Source organism: Zonotrichia leucophrys, chromosome 1A, assembly GCF_028769735.1.
Source record: "Zonotrichia leucophrys gambelii isolate GWCS_2022_RI chromosome 1A, RI_Zleu_2.0, whole genome shotgun sequence".
NCBI lineage: Eukaryota > Metazoa > Chordata > Aves > Passeriformes > Passerellidae > Zonotrichia > Zonotrichia leucophrys.
The window spans coordinates 21,567,406-21,581,509 of NC_088170.1; the positions used below are offsets into that span (position 1 = coordinate 21,567,406).

General features: G+C 43.1%; 1 protein-coding gene across 2 annotated transcripts in view; it reads left to right on the forward strand.

Annotated features, from left to right (window-relative positions):
* Positions 1 to 203: 203 nt before the first annotated feature.
* Positions 204 to 14,104, forward strand: part of SRGAP1 (SLIT-ROBO Rho GTPase activating protein 1) — a 139,593-nt gene continuing 125,692 nt past the window's right edge. For both annotated transcript variants that reach the window (XM_064701856.1, XM_064701857.1), the window contains exon 1: positions 204 to 345. In XM_064701856.1, the coding sequence (XP_064557926.1) occupies positions 279 to 345 (67 nt within the window). In that variant the 5' untranslated portion in view covers positions 204 to 278. The remainder of the gene's footprint in view (positions 346 to 14,104) is intronic.

The window sequence follows — 14,104 nt, forward strand, 5'->3', positions numbered from 1 at the left end:
CCGCCCCGCCCTGCGGCGGCCCCGGGCCGCGGACCGCGTTGCTGCCGGCGGCGGTGCCGGGAGGCGATGGTGCCTGCGCCGGGGTTAGTCTGATCGCCGCTCCTCACCTCACCGCCTCCGGTGCCGGCGGCGCTCCCGCGGGGCCAGCGCCCGCCGCCTCCCCGGCTCGCTCGGGCTTGCGGCCGCTTGACACAACTTGGGAGCACCTCCTGATAAACAAGAACAATTAGTGATAATTATTTAGAACAAGGCGGAGAAGCAGAAGAAGCGAGTGGATAATGTCAACCCCGAGCAGATTCAAAAAGGACAAAGAGATTATAGCGGAGTATGAAAGTCAAGTAAAAGGTAAGCGCGGGGAGGCAGCGGGGAAAGCGCCGCGGGGGCCGGGCGTCCTGCCGGCCCCTTTCCCCGGCTGCCGGCCGAGCCGCCAGCGCCGGCGGGCCGGCCGGTCCCAGTTGCCCGAACTTCGGGGCGGGAGGGAGCGGCGAGAGGGCGGCGGAGGCTTTTCCCCCTCAGCGCTCCGAGCGGCGCCGGTGGGTCCGAGGGGCCGGGCCGGACGGCAGCTGCGGCGGCTCTTCCACAGCCCGGCCCCGGCCGGGCACCTTCCCTTCCTCCGCCGGTTTCGGTAACGCCCGGGGGGGGGGAGGGAAGGGGAAAGGGAGGACAAAAAAAAGAAAAAAAGCTTGTCAATTACTGAGGCGAGAGACAATGCTAAGCCATACCCCTTTCTTGAGGCACATGGCTGGTGTCTCCCACCCTCGCCTCAGGGCTGTAGTTTCTGTGCTGGGCTATAGAAGATGGCTAATAAAGAATTACCCTTGACTATTGAATGAGCCCATTCAGCCATCCCAGGAAGTATTTCAGCCTCGCATCGCCCGCTGTATCGCATCCAACTATTGTGCCAAGGACAGCGCCGGCAGATCCTGCCTTGAGCCAGCGGCGCTTCCAGACCCTCGAGTTTCCTCGCCTAGCGTTTTCCTTCTGGCAGTGTCTCGGGTGGAACAGAGATAGGGAAAGTAGCGCCATGGCAGTGGGGTGTGGGTCTCTTGGTGCGCATCCTTCTGAGTGCTGTCGGGGAAAATATTGCATAATATATAAATTGCAATAAATCCAGGGATGGATATGAACGTGGAACACGGCATTTAAAAAGCTATGCAACATCTGAACTCTGCTTTTTAAAATGATGCTGGTGTGCTCTTCACATCGGTAGGGTGTTCCCTCCTTGATGCTGCCCACAGTCTGCGATGTGCAGAGATGGAGCATGCCCTCATGCAGGTCCGTGGGCTTCAGGAACAGCCTTCTTGCTCCACAGGGCTTGGGCTGGGGACCTTCCATTTGAGGCATCTGGAACAGGGTGGGAGGGACCACTCCTCAGCTGTTGAAAGATTTATTGACTTTGTGTACTTGCACAATATATTTCCCTCTCACTTGATCCTGTGACATCAATTTTTCAAGGCAATGCTTGTCGTTCTGTTGGGGTTTTTCCTCTTAAAAGTAAAGAGGTAGTTCTTGAGTTTTTTTCTTCTTAAGCTTAACTTTTTGTGAAAAATACCTGTCACTATCAAAAGTCATTTTGTGTCCAAGAAAGGATCTATACTTAAAAGAAGAGATCTGCCAAATAGGTGGGCAGTGAGGGGTCTGAGCTGGCAGGTGGCACGCTTCAAGTGTCTGTCTGACATGGGCAGGGCCAAGACAGTTCTCACATAGCTGCTGTATTCACTGCCATTGAGCCCTTGAAGGGTTGGCGCTTTTTCCTCTCTGTGGACATGGTGCAGATTTGTGTTGGTCACTGAGCATAAAAAATGTTTGAGATCTTTAGCTCATTGCACAGTGTCCAGACTGTTCTTTGCCTCCTCCTAACTTGATTGTTAAAGGCTCAGCCTTTATTATCTGCAGCTAGTTGCTATATATGCCAGTGTTTTCTTTTGAATAATGAAGAAAAAATGCCATGCCCTTCAGCTACATCTATTGTATTGTTTCAAAAGACACTAAAGATGAAGGCATGAAGTTCTGTTGATGACCTTGCTCTCCTTTGGTGTCATGGTCCTCCATCATAATTGCAGAGGGAGGTGGCATTTGTAAATATAGCTTAGTAGGAATTTTAACTTCTTTGCTTCTTTGTGGTGGTCTGGGCTGTGTGCAGTCTGGTCCCACCCAACTGTCTTGCTGGAATTGTTGATCAGCAGCTGTTTGAAAAGGTATGCTGGGCTAGATGCTTTTTCTTTAACCAGCATCGCTAGAATTGTATTTCAGATGTCAAGAACTGTCTGTGCTAAGATATAATTCTACTTGGCACCAGCTGTGATAGTATAAAAAAGCATTGATACCACTGTGTGATACCTTGAAAATCTTTTTGATATTGAGGGTTCAAGGCCTAAGAAATCAGCCCTAATTAGCCAGCAAGATAGCTTTAAAGGAATGTAAATTCAGAAAAGTCAGATCCCTATATACTGCTTGGAATTTCTTATATTAGGTTAGGAGAAAGGGTGTGGCCAAATTGTTTTTGCTGCCTGTGATTTCTGGTGTTTGCAATGGCTAGCTGATTTCTCACTGCTGATGTGTGTAGTTGCTGAAGGATGTGGGCAGCTGGGCAGCAGACTGGCCCTTTGAGGTCCTCTGGCCAGGCGTGTGCACAGGAGTGCAGCAGCTCTCCTGTACCTCCTGTACCTTGGGGTGAGATTGCACTGAGCCCGGCGTGCTGAGCATCTGCCTTGGTGCTGCAGAAACCACGCTGCTGGTGGGTGCAGCTGGAAATCCTGCCCTGAGATTGTGTCTGAATATTAATACTGAAGGAAGAGGGGCCTGCACTGTACATGCCCTGTAGGGTATGTGTATGGTGCCATATTTGGAAATGAGGATTTGGTAGTGCCATTCTTCACATAGCTTTTCTACTCTTAACTCCTCAAATAGGAAGCAGTAACAGATGTTAATTGTCGTGCCTGGTTCCTGAGTGGTGTAAACTGACATCTTCTCCTTCGATTTTTAGCAGTATCACTAGATTGTCTATTGCTTTAGTAGAGGTCATGCAGGAGCAGCAGAAAGTCTGTAAATGTTTGTCAAACTGAAGTAAACAAGGTACTTCTGACTTGTTGGGCAGAGTATTTTATTGCACCTTTTTTTGCAACATCCCTGTTCTTCAGTCTACCTTCTGCCAAGAACTGTCCCAGTTGAATCAATAAGGTAAGTGTGTTTACTTCCCTGCACATTGTATAGAAAGCAGAAGAATATTTCTTAAGGATGTTTTAATACTGAAGTCAGATCTCTCTAGCTGGATACCTATACCTGTTGTTTTGGGGGATGTAATAATATTATGATGGCATGGGTACCTTACTTTGTAGACATAAAGGCACCTGGAAAGTAACACAATGAATAAAATATTCTTGGTCATCCACAGTATAAGTTGTATCTGTGTTTTTCTGAAGATTGAGGTAATTTTATTTGCACTCTGAAGTCATTAGTTTTACCAACCTTGCAGCTGAGGTGGGAGATACAACTAGAGCTAGAAAGTGGAAGGAATACTTTTTAGATGAGCAACAGACTGGTGGTATAGTTATGAGCCAAGTATTAAATTTCTGCTGTATGACCCTATTAAATTTATAGTCAGCATACCTTAACTCAAGGCTCAATTTCCTGTAGTAGCCTATCTTACATTTTGTGTTCTGAGGACCAGCGCTCCTTGGTACTGCTGATAATGTCAAGTAGTGTCTATTGATAAAGTTACTGAGCAATTCACACTAGTGAAGAAATACTGGAGCATCCTCTGATGTCTGTGAGTGAGTGTCTTGAGATGGTAAAGGGTGAGCTGGTGAGATATTGAATACCTGGTTCCCTTTGGAAATTTATCCTCCTGAAAAATAAGTCTCTCGCAGGAGCAAGAGGATTGCGGATATACTCCTCCAGAGCTTTTCAATCTTTCATGTTAAGCTGGCATGTTTGTCTTCTTAGGACTTGCAACAGGCCTTCCATGGGCAGGAGAAATGTGCTTTGGCTAGGTAAGCATTGTACTGCCTAATTATCCGGCCTGTCTCTTCAGAGAGATACTCCTCATGGTGTGAACTGTTGAGAGTCATTGCAGTTTAAGTCTCAGCCTTCTTACACTACTGCATCTCCAGCTGAAATGGGCTGAGGGAAGAGCTGCTTAGATCCCTCCTTTTTTCCACCTTAATTTTTCAGTTGGAATTGACCTAGTGGAAATGCAAGCCCAAAAGCAGTTTGCAGAGGAAGACACTTCCCCAAGATCAATATTTGCAGGGCCTTCTTCAGGACAAAATACTCCTATTTTTCGTCGGAAAGAACTCGGTAGTAGTCTGTATTGCATTCCCTAACTAATTTTTATGGAAAAATATAATTCTGAATTGTGAAACTGAATTTCAGCTTCACATTAAAACAACAACAGAAGCCTCTCTGAGAAAAGGCTGAGTTCTGAAGTACAAATTGGGCTGTTGTTTTAGTAAACTGATAGCTATTTTGAATGAGGGCTTTGTAATGAAACATTTGGTACCTTGGATGATGCCAGAATTCTTGAGGTTTGTTTAAAAAAATCCCATGAATAGATGCCAGTTTTCAAAGTTCAAGTTTATCAAGTGTGGTTTAGCAGAAGTTTTTCTGGTCAAAGAACTTGACCACACACAGGGCTTTGTCTGATACAGAAAGGATATTGTTCTCCATGCTAATTTCCAGTTGGAGTTATATTGTCTAATGATGTTCCTTGTCTTTTCCCCCACCATTTTCTCCCAGCTCTCTGATTCCAGGCAAAGGTTATTGGGTTTGTAGTTGACTATGCAATTGAAAGGGGTATCTGCAAGTAAGGACAGTTGAGTCATAAACGGAACAGTTTTTTGGTTGATTTTGGGTTTTGTCTTTTTTTTTTTTTTTTTTTTTTTTTTTTTTTTTTTTAGTTAACCAACATATTCAGTATTCTTACACTTCCACAGCTTTCTTGGAATGAAAACTAAGGAACTTGGTTTATTACTATGCTGTGTATCAAAGTATTTGGGTTATGGGGGAGCCCTGCAAAATGCCTGGTTCCCAAAGGTCATGACTCAGGAACTTCAGAGGTTTTGGCTTCTTAGTCTTTCTATATAATTAAAGAAAAAACCTCCCACCTTTTCTTCATGCCTTTTTGAAAATATGACAAAGAGTCAGGAAAGTACACTTCTTTTTTTTCCTGGTTTGACCACACACTGTAGCTGCTGTGTTCCTGCAGCACAGTGAAACTACATTATTTTACTTGAATTTAAAGGTAAATAAGGTCTTGATTACTACAGCACACATTAAAAGGTAGGCAGTGAATGGATTGTCTGAACAGTGTTTCTTTCTGGCAGTGTGGCACTCATAATGCATATTTAATGCATGTGTTTTGTTGATACACATTTTTGTTAGTCTCTAGCATGAGGTTTTAACTTGCCTCTGACTATGAAGCACTGTGGAAACTTTTTATGATCACTTCTTTGGGGCTTTTTTTTTCCAAGCATACCTTATGTGCAGTTTTGCTGTTGCAGAGCAATGTTCTAAATCATGCTAAGGTCACTTAATTTCCTGCCATTATCATTTATTGGTTACCTTTTTATGAACTGGAGTTCTAGTTGCTAATAAAATTAAACATAGCTTTGAAGTGGCTGCAGTAAGACAGAATGGGATGCAAATTTCTTTCCATTTTCTGCTTCAGACTTCACTTGTCTTAGGTTTTGCCTTTTGTTAAAACTGGACTCCTTGTCAGTCAGAGGTGATGGATGGTAGTGCTGGAAGAAAGTGGGTCAGTGCTGTTGAGATTGGATAAGAAATCCGCTCCTGACCATTACACAGCCTGTTAGAAATCACTGACCATGACTTGACAGTGCAGCGTGTCTCATCTTTGCTTTGGACAGGGATGGACACGGGGAAGAGCAAAAATGGAGCCAGCAGATGTCAATGCAAGCTCCTGTGTTACTTGTTCTTCCTTTTACCTTTTTTTTCCCAACCCTTCTTATATCTACCTGTCATGCTATCCCACGTCTAACCTTTCTGGTCTCCCAAGTGGAAATTGCTGCTACCTTAACTTGTATTAATCCCTATTAGAGTCTAATCTACTCTTACTGCTGGCTTTCACAGGGCAAAGTAGGCTTTGGAGTGTGGGGGTTTGTTTGTGTGTGAGTGATTAGGCTAAATGTGTAGCAGGGCTGCCTGTGCTCGGGGTGCTGCCGCCTCTGCTTCCTGCAGGGTTTAGTCTCAGGCAGCATTTCCTCTGGGAGTGCTTCTCCCAGCGTGCCATGTATGGATGACCCTTCCAGGGATCTGCCCCGTGCTGTGAGCTGTGTGGGCTGATGTGATGGAGTGCTGCCCATCTCTGGGGCAAGGCTGGCTGACCTTGTGCAGTGCTGCTCAGTCTGGGAGCTGCGAGTCATGAATGGCCTCTTGTTCCTGAAGTTATTGCATCTTTTCTTTCCCCGCTTTTTGTCTCTTGGGCATTGTGCCACACTCCCTGAGGTTCAGGAGATTGTGGGAGTATGTGTATAGGTGCATACATATGGATGTGGAAGAAGAGCAACAACTGAAAATTGGAGGCAGTGGTTGAGGGTGCAATGACTGGCATTGCTGCTTGTGTACCAGTAACAGGGATGAGGCTGGTGGGCTCTCCAGTAGCAGATATTGGGATGAAGGACAGAAGGCCATTGCTGAGAGCATGGATCCATGCCTTGAGTAAGAGACAGAGCTGTCTGCACAGGAAGACTGCTTGCTGTGTATCTTTTACATTACGAAGGCTATATCTGGCACCAAAACTAAAGGAGTTGGTTATCACTACTTTTTCCTTTGTTTCCAAGACTTAAACAACTGCAGGCTGTTCTGGCAGTTTGTGTGGTGGCTTGGTCCTGTGGGAGTGCTCTAAGACAAACAATTAACTTTGATCTGTTGTAATGGAGCCATAATCCTGAGGCACTACTTCCTCTGGAATCTACTGTTTTCCCCAACTTCTGGAAGTCATCTTCTTGTAGTCATTGACATGTGTACAAGTTAGTTACAGCCACCTGGGAGGCTAAAGGTGTGTTACCTGTGCTCTGCCCACTAAGCCATCTTGTCCAGGCAAAGCACTCATATTCTCAAGCCATTTTCAGTTAATTTCAGTTTTGTAACTGATCAAGGAAGATCTCTTTCAGAACTCCTTACCTCTCATTTTTTCTCTTCTGTCACTATTTCTCAGGCATATACCTGTATGAATTTCAAGATGCAATATTCAGTCTTGCATTGTGCAACCTGCTGGAAACTTGAATTTTACCTGGAGGAGACCGATAAGTCCTGAGATTGAGATGTAATGTCATTATGAAAAATGAAGAGCATTTTGGAAATAACCCCAAGCAAATCTGATGTCCTGTTTCCTGTATGTGGGCATGGCTGTGGCTTCATGTTATTCTCCTGTCTTCTCTGGAAGGTGTAAATGCTTGGTTTAGTTCATACTTGGCACAATAAAATAATCCCAGCTTTAGATGCATGGTAATGAGGCAGATGTTGCAGGTAGGAAGGGAAAACCTATGACATGCTCTAAGAAAATGGTGTGGATAAAACGTATGCTTTATGATTTGACTCTTTAATAATAATATCTGTGAAATAAATTTAAGATGGTCTGTGTTATTTACTCCAAACTCTATCCAGTGCAGGACAGTGCTGTTGATCTGTCTTTAATGAAGTCTCTCCTAAGGTACATGGGTTCTTTATCTGTGTTTACCTTGATTGTAGCATCTGGGGGGGGGGGGGTTGCTTTTAATTAAGGTGGTGAGAAGGAAAAAATACTTTGTCTATTTTTCTCAAAAAGTTCAGTAGAACTTGCTTACAAGTGTGATTGTGGATTCACCAGTTAGAATATTCCTGTTAACTTTTTTTGTTATCTATTATTGACCAATAAAACATGCTTTAGTTTCAGTTGCAACCTCCTGAGACTTTGCTTTATAGATGCAGAAGTGCTGACAAGCAGGCAAGGGAGTTGTATTAGCATATTAACCAAAACATTCTTGAAATATACTAGACCTAAGTGGTTTTTTTATTGTAAAATAGAAGTTACAAAAAGTATAATTAGAACACTTATGGTGCAGTATTTCTTGTTAGCTATATTGGGAATAAAAGGCAAATGCAGCTGGCTTACCGGATGATGACTTCCAGGAAGTAATGATTGTAACCCTTTACATAATTAGCTGTTGTGGGAAACAAAACTGACTAGAGATTCATGTAAACTATCCAGACTCCTTCACTGACTCAGTGCTTACTCATCCGAATTACTCCGCATGTAAAATCTTCTGGCAGTTTGTTGGTGCTGTCTTTTGTGGGGAGTTTTTGAGATGCTCATGTTTCTTCCTGCGTGTCACAAACGGAGTGGTGCACGCTTTTGGATTTTCTCAGTGTGTAAAACTAAATAAGGAGACAGGCTGATCCCCTTTCACTTTGCAGTGTACATTCTTTCATATGGGAAAAGAAAGCAGTCTTTGCTGTTTTAGCCAGTTCCAGAGTATCTGTTTCCTGAAAATCAGAGGAATCTGTTCATGTTTACAAAGTACAGAGTACACCAGAAGTCTAATAAGATTCAGTGATAGCTCTTGTATGACTCTGTTCTTTCGACAACGTGTCTTTTTTCAAACCTTGCTGTTCACTGCTTTTCCCCTCTGATTCTTCTTTAAGCAGAGAGAGGATAAACAATCTAAAGCATCAGGTCAGAGGCAAGATAAAATAAATGTTCATTCAGTACCAAGATGAGCAGGCATCTCAACTGAAACTTTCTAATTCATCAATTAAGTTACTGCTTTACACAAAAATGGAGAAATTGAAATGATTGTAAGTTACTTAATTGAATTTTTTTAAATATAGATCAGGATGATGCTTGTGCTACTAAAACCAAGAAAAAACACCCTATAAAAGGGGTGGTGGCTCGTGTCATATGCTTCAGTACTGGTCTCTGTGACTAGTTGCTGTGACTAAGTTGCTAGGCATAAAGTTACTTTTATTTCTTTGAGAGTATTTCTGCAGGTGCTCAAAAGGCATGCTAAAAAGAAAAAGTTTTTAACCCTTATCATAGAATTCTTACCACACCAAGGTTGCTATAAGTGGTTAGACAGCACAGCAAGCTCTACCTCTTGCAAATCACTGATTTGCCAATGAGTAGAAATAAAAGTGTATAAGCTCTTGTCCGTAGGTGCCTTGTGTATTTTGCAAATTGGTGTCTGCATTCTTGACTTAAATAATACTAGTTTCTTGAGGAGCCAGCTGTGTAGCAGAAAGCTAGCTTTTGTGTGTATTGGCATATGGATAACCAGTATGTTTAAGAACTTGACAACTATGCTGTGCTTACTGCCTAGCAGACTACTTGAGGTTAAGACCAATGTAAGAGGGTTCTTTGTATTATGTACCTTTTCTTGGGCTGCCTTTATTTGTGCCTTCCTAATTTCCAAGTAACAGTGCAATGCATAAAATCAGTGAGATTCTTAACGTAATGACAGAAAATAGAATCCAATTGTTAATCTGCTCAGATGCTTCAGCATTAAAATCACAACCATGTGCGGAGTGGGAGAAGGTTCCCCTGCGCAGAACATATGAGGGAACTGAGTGCAGGTAGCAAGTCCACACCTGCTAGGTGCTCCTCTCCTCTCCTGCCAGGGTGCTGTGGGGGAGCCTGGTGGCAGTGAGCACTGTCGTGCATGCCTGGCATCACTTCTTCCCCAGCAGCCTGTGATGAGCAGTCTATTGCATCTGCAGCCGAGCTCATCGGATTATTGTGGACTGAATTGTAATCCTGTAATTGCCCGCCACTTCTGATGCCATGGTATTGTAGTTGTGGGTCACATTCTCTGCTTCATAAGCAATATTCCCACTTTACCTGTGGGATGATGCAATACACTATGCCTTGTGGACTTGGTCGTGTGGCCTTAATGAGAAAAAAATGCCTCACCACTCTTACAGTAAAGATTTTCTTCCTTATATCTAATCTAAAGCTACTTTCTTTCAGTTCAAAGCCATTACCCGTTCTTCTATGCCTTTGTAAAAAATTCTCTGTCCAGCTGTCTTGTTCCCTTTAGGTACTGGGATGCTGCCCTGAGGTCTCCCCTGAGCCTTCTGTTCTTCAGGCTGTACAGCTCCAACTCTCTCGGCCTGTCCTCATAGGAGAGGTGCTCCAGATCCTTGATCATATTCATAGCCCTGCTCTGGACTTGCTCCAGCAGGTCCCCATCCTTCTTATGTTGGTGGCCCTAGAGCGGGATGCAGCCCTCCAGGTGGGGTCTCACCGGAGCAGAGCAGAGGGAAGCATCACCTCCCTTGGCTCACTGGCTGTGTTCCTTTTGACACAGCCCAGGATGTGTTTGGTGTTCTGGGCTGCAAACACACAATGCCAGATCATGTTGAGTTTCTTGTCAACCAACATGCCCAAGTCCTTCTCAGGGTTGCTCTCAGTCCGTTTTCTGCTCAACCTGTATTTGTCCTTAGGATAATCCTGACCTACATACAGGACCTTACACTTGGCCTTGTTGAACTTCATGAGGTTTTCAGGGCCCACCTTTTGGGCCAATCTAGGTGCCTCTAGATGCCATCACTTCCAGCATGTCAACCACACCACACAGCTTGGTGTCATTCTCAAACTTGCTGAGAGTGCATTCAATCCTATTTTTCCGTGTCACCAGTAAAGATGTCAAAATGCCCTGGTCCCAATATTAACCCCTGAGGAGCACCACTCAACGCCACTCATTCCCATCTGGATGTCGAGCTGTTGGCCACAACTCTTTGAGTGAGACTATCCAGCCAATTCCTTATTGACCAAATGGTCCATCTGTCAAATCCATGTGGCTGCAGGTTAGAGACAAGGATGTCGTGTGGGATGGCATCAAGTGCTTTACACAAGCCAAGGCACGTGACACATTGCTCTTCCCTTATCCTCTGGCGCTGTAACCTGCATTACAGAAGACCACCAAGTTTCTCAGGCACAGTTTCCCCTTATAAAGTCATGTTCACCTGCCACAGTATTTTCCACCTGCCTTAGCATAACTTCAAGGAGGATCTACTGCATGATCTGGCTAAGCACTGAGGAGAGACTCATATTTCTGGGAAACCTTTCTGGACAACTGTAATAGTGAGCAAGAAGAACCCTCTTTTACATATCAAAAGAGATAAAAATCAATAGAAATAAGAGCCAAAATGTAATTCCTCCTATATATAATCCCTGAGACGCCAACTAGTGGGTTGCTGGTGAGAGGGTATGGGTGTTAAGAAGGATTGTTCAATGAAATTGCAAGCACATGCCTTGATAGTGGCCTGCATGACAGTTCCGTACAGCTCTGTGTTGTTCCCTGGTGGTTCCAAGATGGCCTCTGTAATTGTGGGCAGGGGGCTTCTGGGGTTTCTGCTCAGGCCTAAGAAGACGGACTTTCAGGCTACAGTAGCAGTTTTCAGTCTTCTTTGGGGGCTCAAAGAGACTTAGGGTGTAAAATATCCCATGGGATGAAATTAATAAAAGAGCTCGAGCTTGTGTTTGCCTTTCAGATGCCACATTCAGTTTAGTTGCTGCCTTGCTTCTGAGGTGTTGGTATGTTTGTGTGATTGCACATACTGGCCTACATGTTTATTCTGTAGTATAGTTTGAAATGCAGCATCTCTAATATTTATAGACCAGAAACGGCCTTGCCTGCAGCTGGCAGAGACAAAGTGCCAGCCTCATCCATGCTGATGTCATCTGAGTTGCCACCAGAGTAGACCTAAAAATGTTGCTTTTTCTGCTGAGCCATGTGAGAATATGTATGAAATTGTGGCATCAGGAAACTCATCAGTGCATCCTCCCTAGGGATCAGAGCATTTGTGTGAGGAGTTCAGTTCCATATTTTGCTGCCTCTGTCTTATTCAAAATTGAGTCTTGAGTACAGATCTCCCACCTTGCAAATGACTGCTCTGAGAACTAAGGAGCTGAGTATTCTTGGACAAGTCTCCCTGGTTTCTTGTTTATTGAAGCTCTCAAGCTCTTTCTCAGACTTAATGAATATTTAATTATTTACAGGGTGATTATGAATCCATTGCCTGGTAGTTAGCGCAGGCACCATAGAGATAGGGTTCTCTATGCATTCCAGCAAGAGTGTGTTCCTGCTCTGCTTTTTTAAAGAAATGGAAAAGGAGGAGGACTGTAGGATTGAGATAATTATGTGACCATTCTAAATTAAGAATACTTACTTTTTTAACCTGGAAGGTTGAGTGTTCAGAGGCTACCTTATTTATTTATCACAGAATACAGGAAAAAAAATCCCACAGCTCTTTCCTTTGTAATGATTTTTAATCTTACAGCCCTTACAGGATTTACACCAATTTTAGGTAGTTTGTCTCTGGTTTTGCAGATAATCTGTGAAAGAACTGTTTGCTCAGAGTTATTTTAAGGGGTCACAGATGAATGTTTGTTTGCTTGAACCTTTGCTTTCTGCAGCACTCCCTCCATACAGCAGTCAGTCCCTCTGTCCCATGGCAATTCTGGTCCCCAGGTGCCTGAGCTGCAGATTCACAAAGAGCTTTTTTTCTTTTTTTGCAGCCACCAGAAACTTACTAAGCAAATATTCCTGATTTATTTCATATCTGTGAGGAGTAGGGGTAGGGGTTTTTTTTTGTGTGGGGTTTGAGGGGTTTTTTTGGGGGCAGAAAAAATACTTCAACTGATGTTTAAGGAGGAAAGAAGGGCAGTTGGTCTGCAAATATTACCAAGGCAAACCTGCAGGTTTTAGTCAAATAACAGTGAATGTTTTGGGGATTAGAGGCTAGAGATGAATGATTACTGTGCATTAATATAGCTCTAAGGAGGAAAAATGAAGAACTCTTTATCAGTCAAGACAGCTGATCAGGTTATTTCCTTTGCAGAGCTGTTTTGCAAGGCAGCAGGCAGTCCTTCAAGAAGCCAAGCTACTTGTTTCTGATCTGGGGCTTTACTTTGGTGTATTAATGGGGTTGTTATTTGCTTCTACTGCTGCAGCTATATGTGGTGAGGTCAGGTTGTTTGAACAGCTGTATGCAAAGTGCTATAGCTGAGAATCAGGCACGGAAATGTCTGAATTCTTTTGCCACTTAATTTAAACGTGGATTTAAGATGACCCTACAGGTATGCTTCTGAACTTGTGCAGTGATATGTTTTGCATTAAAAAGGACAATTTGTTCTTAGTTCTGTTCTGTACTCCATTCAGTTATCTGATAATTTATGTAACTATTCATGTGATGATTTTTTTTAATTGTAATTGACTGTTGGGTTAAATGAATAGCTAATGCATCATGAATCAGTAGCACTTCCTACTGAATAAGAGTATTCTTATAAGTGCATTGAAGATACGGTAAGGAGATAGCATATATATGAAGACTTAATAGAAATTTTAGTTCCCTCACTATTTACATGTAATCTATTGCTTTTTTAGTTGTAATATCTGACTTGGAAAGCACATTTTTGCATTATATGGATTTGGTTTTGCTTAGCAATGTTTGTGTTAAGATATTTGGAAATAGATTTACTTTAATTGCTTTTTTTACTTCCATCTCTGGAATTAGCTTTTTCTCAGTTTGTTAACTATCAGTAGTGAGGGAGATCATGGGATTAGCTATGATCACTGAAAACTCCATCTTATGCATAGGTCTGTAGCAAGATGCTCTGGAAAAGGGGTTCTTACAACTTCAACCATGTGTAGTGCAGTGGAATTCAGACCTGTTATTAGGATCATACAGACCATTATTCCTATTACAGTGTGTTTATAACCTTGGAAACTCCTTTGAATCTCATCTGAAGAGTCTGTGATTTTGGGAAGACATACCGCTCGTATAGTTCTTGTGCAAACAAACCTGACTTAGTGAAGAAAAAGCAAAAGCTTTCAGCCTCTCCTACATCAGGGTTAAGACTCTGCTCTAACTTAAGCAAGAGGATTTAATTTAAAGTGAGGAGATACCTTAATTCCAGGTGACTGAACAGACTGACAAGAGTCTCCTTAAGTATGGTGAAGGTAGCTGTACTTGAATCAAAAATGGAGTACCAAGTTCCTTGTTCACAGCATTAAATGAGTATTGATGAAACAAACTGGTATTTCTCTTTAGGAATTTATTTTTCCTATAATGGGTAATATTTTTGCCCAGGTCTGGTATTTAG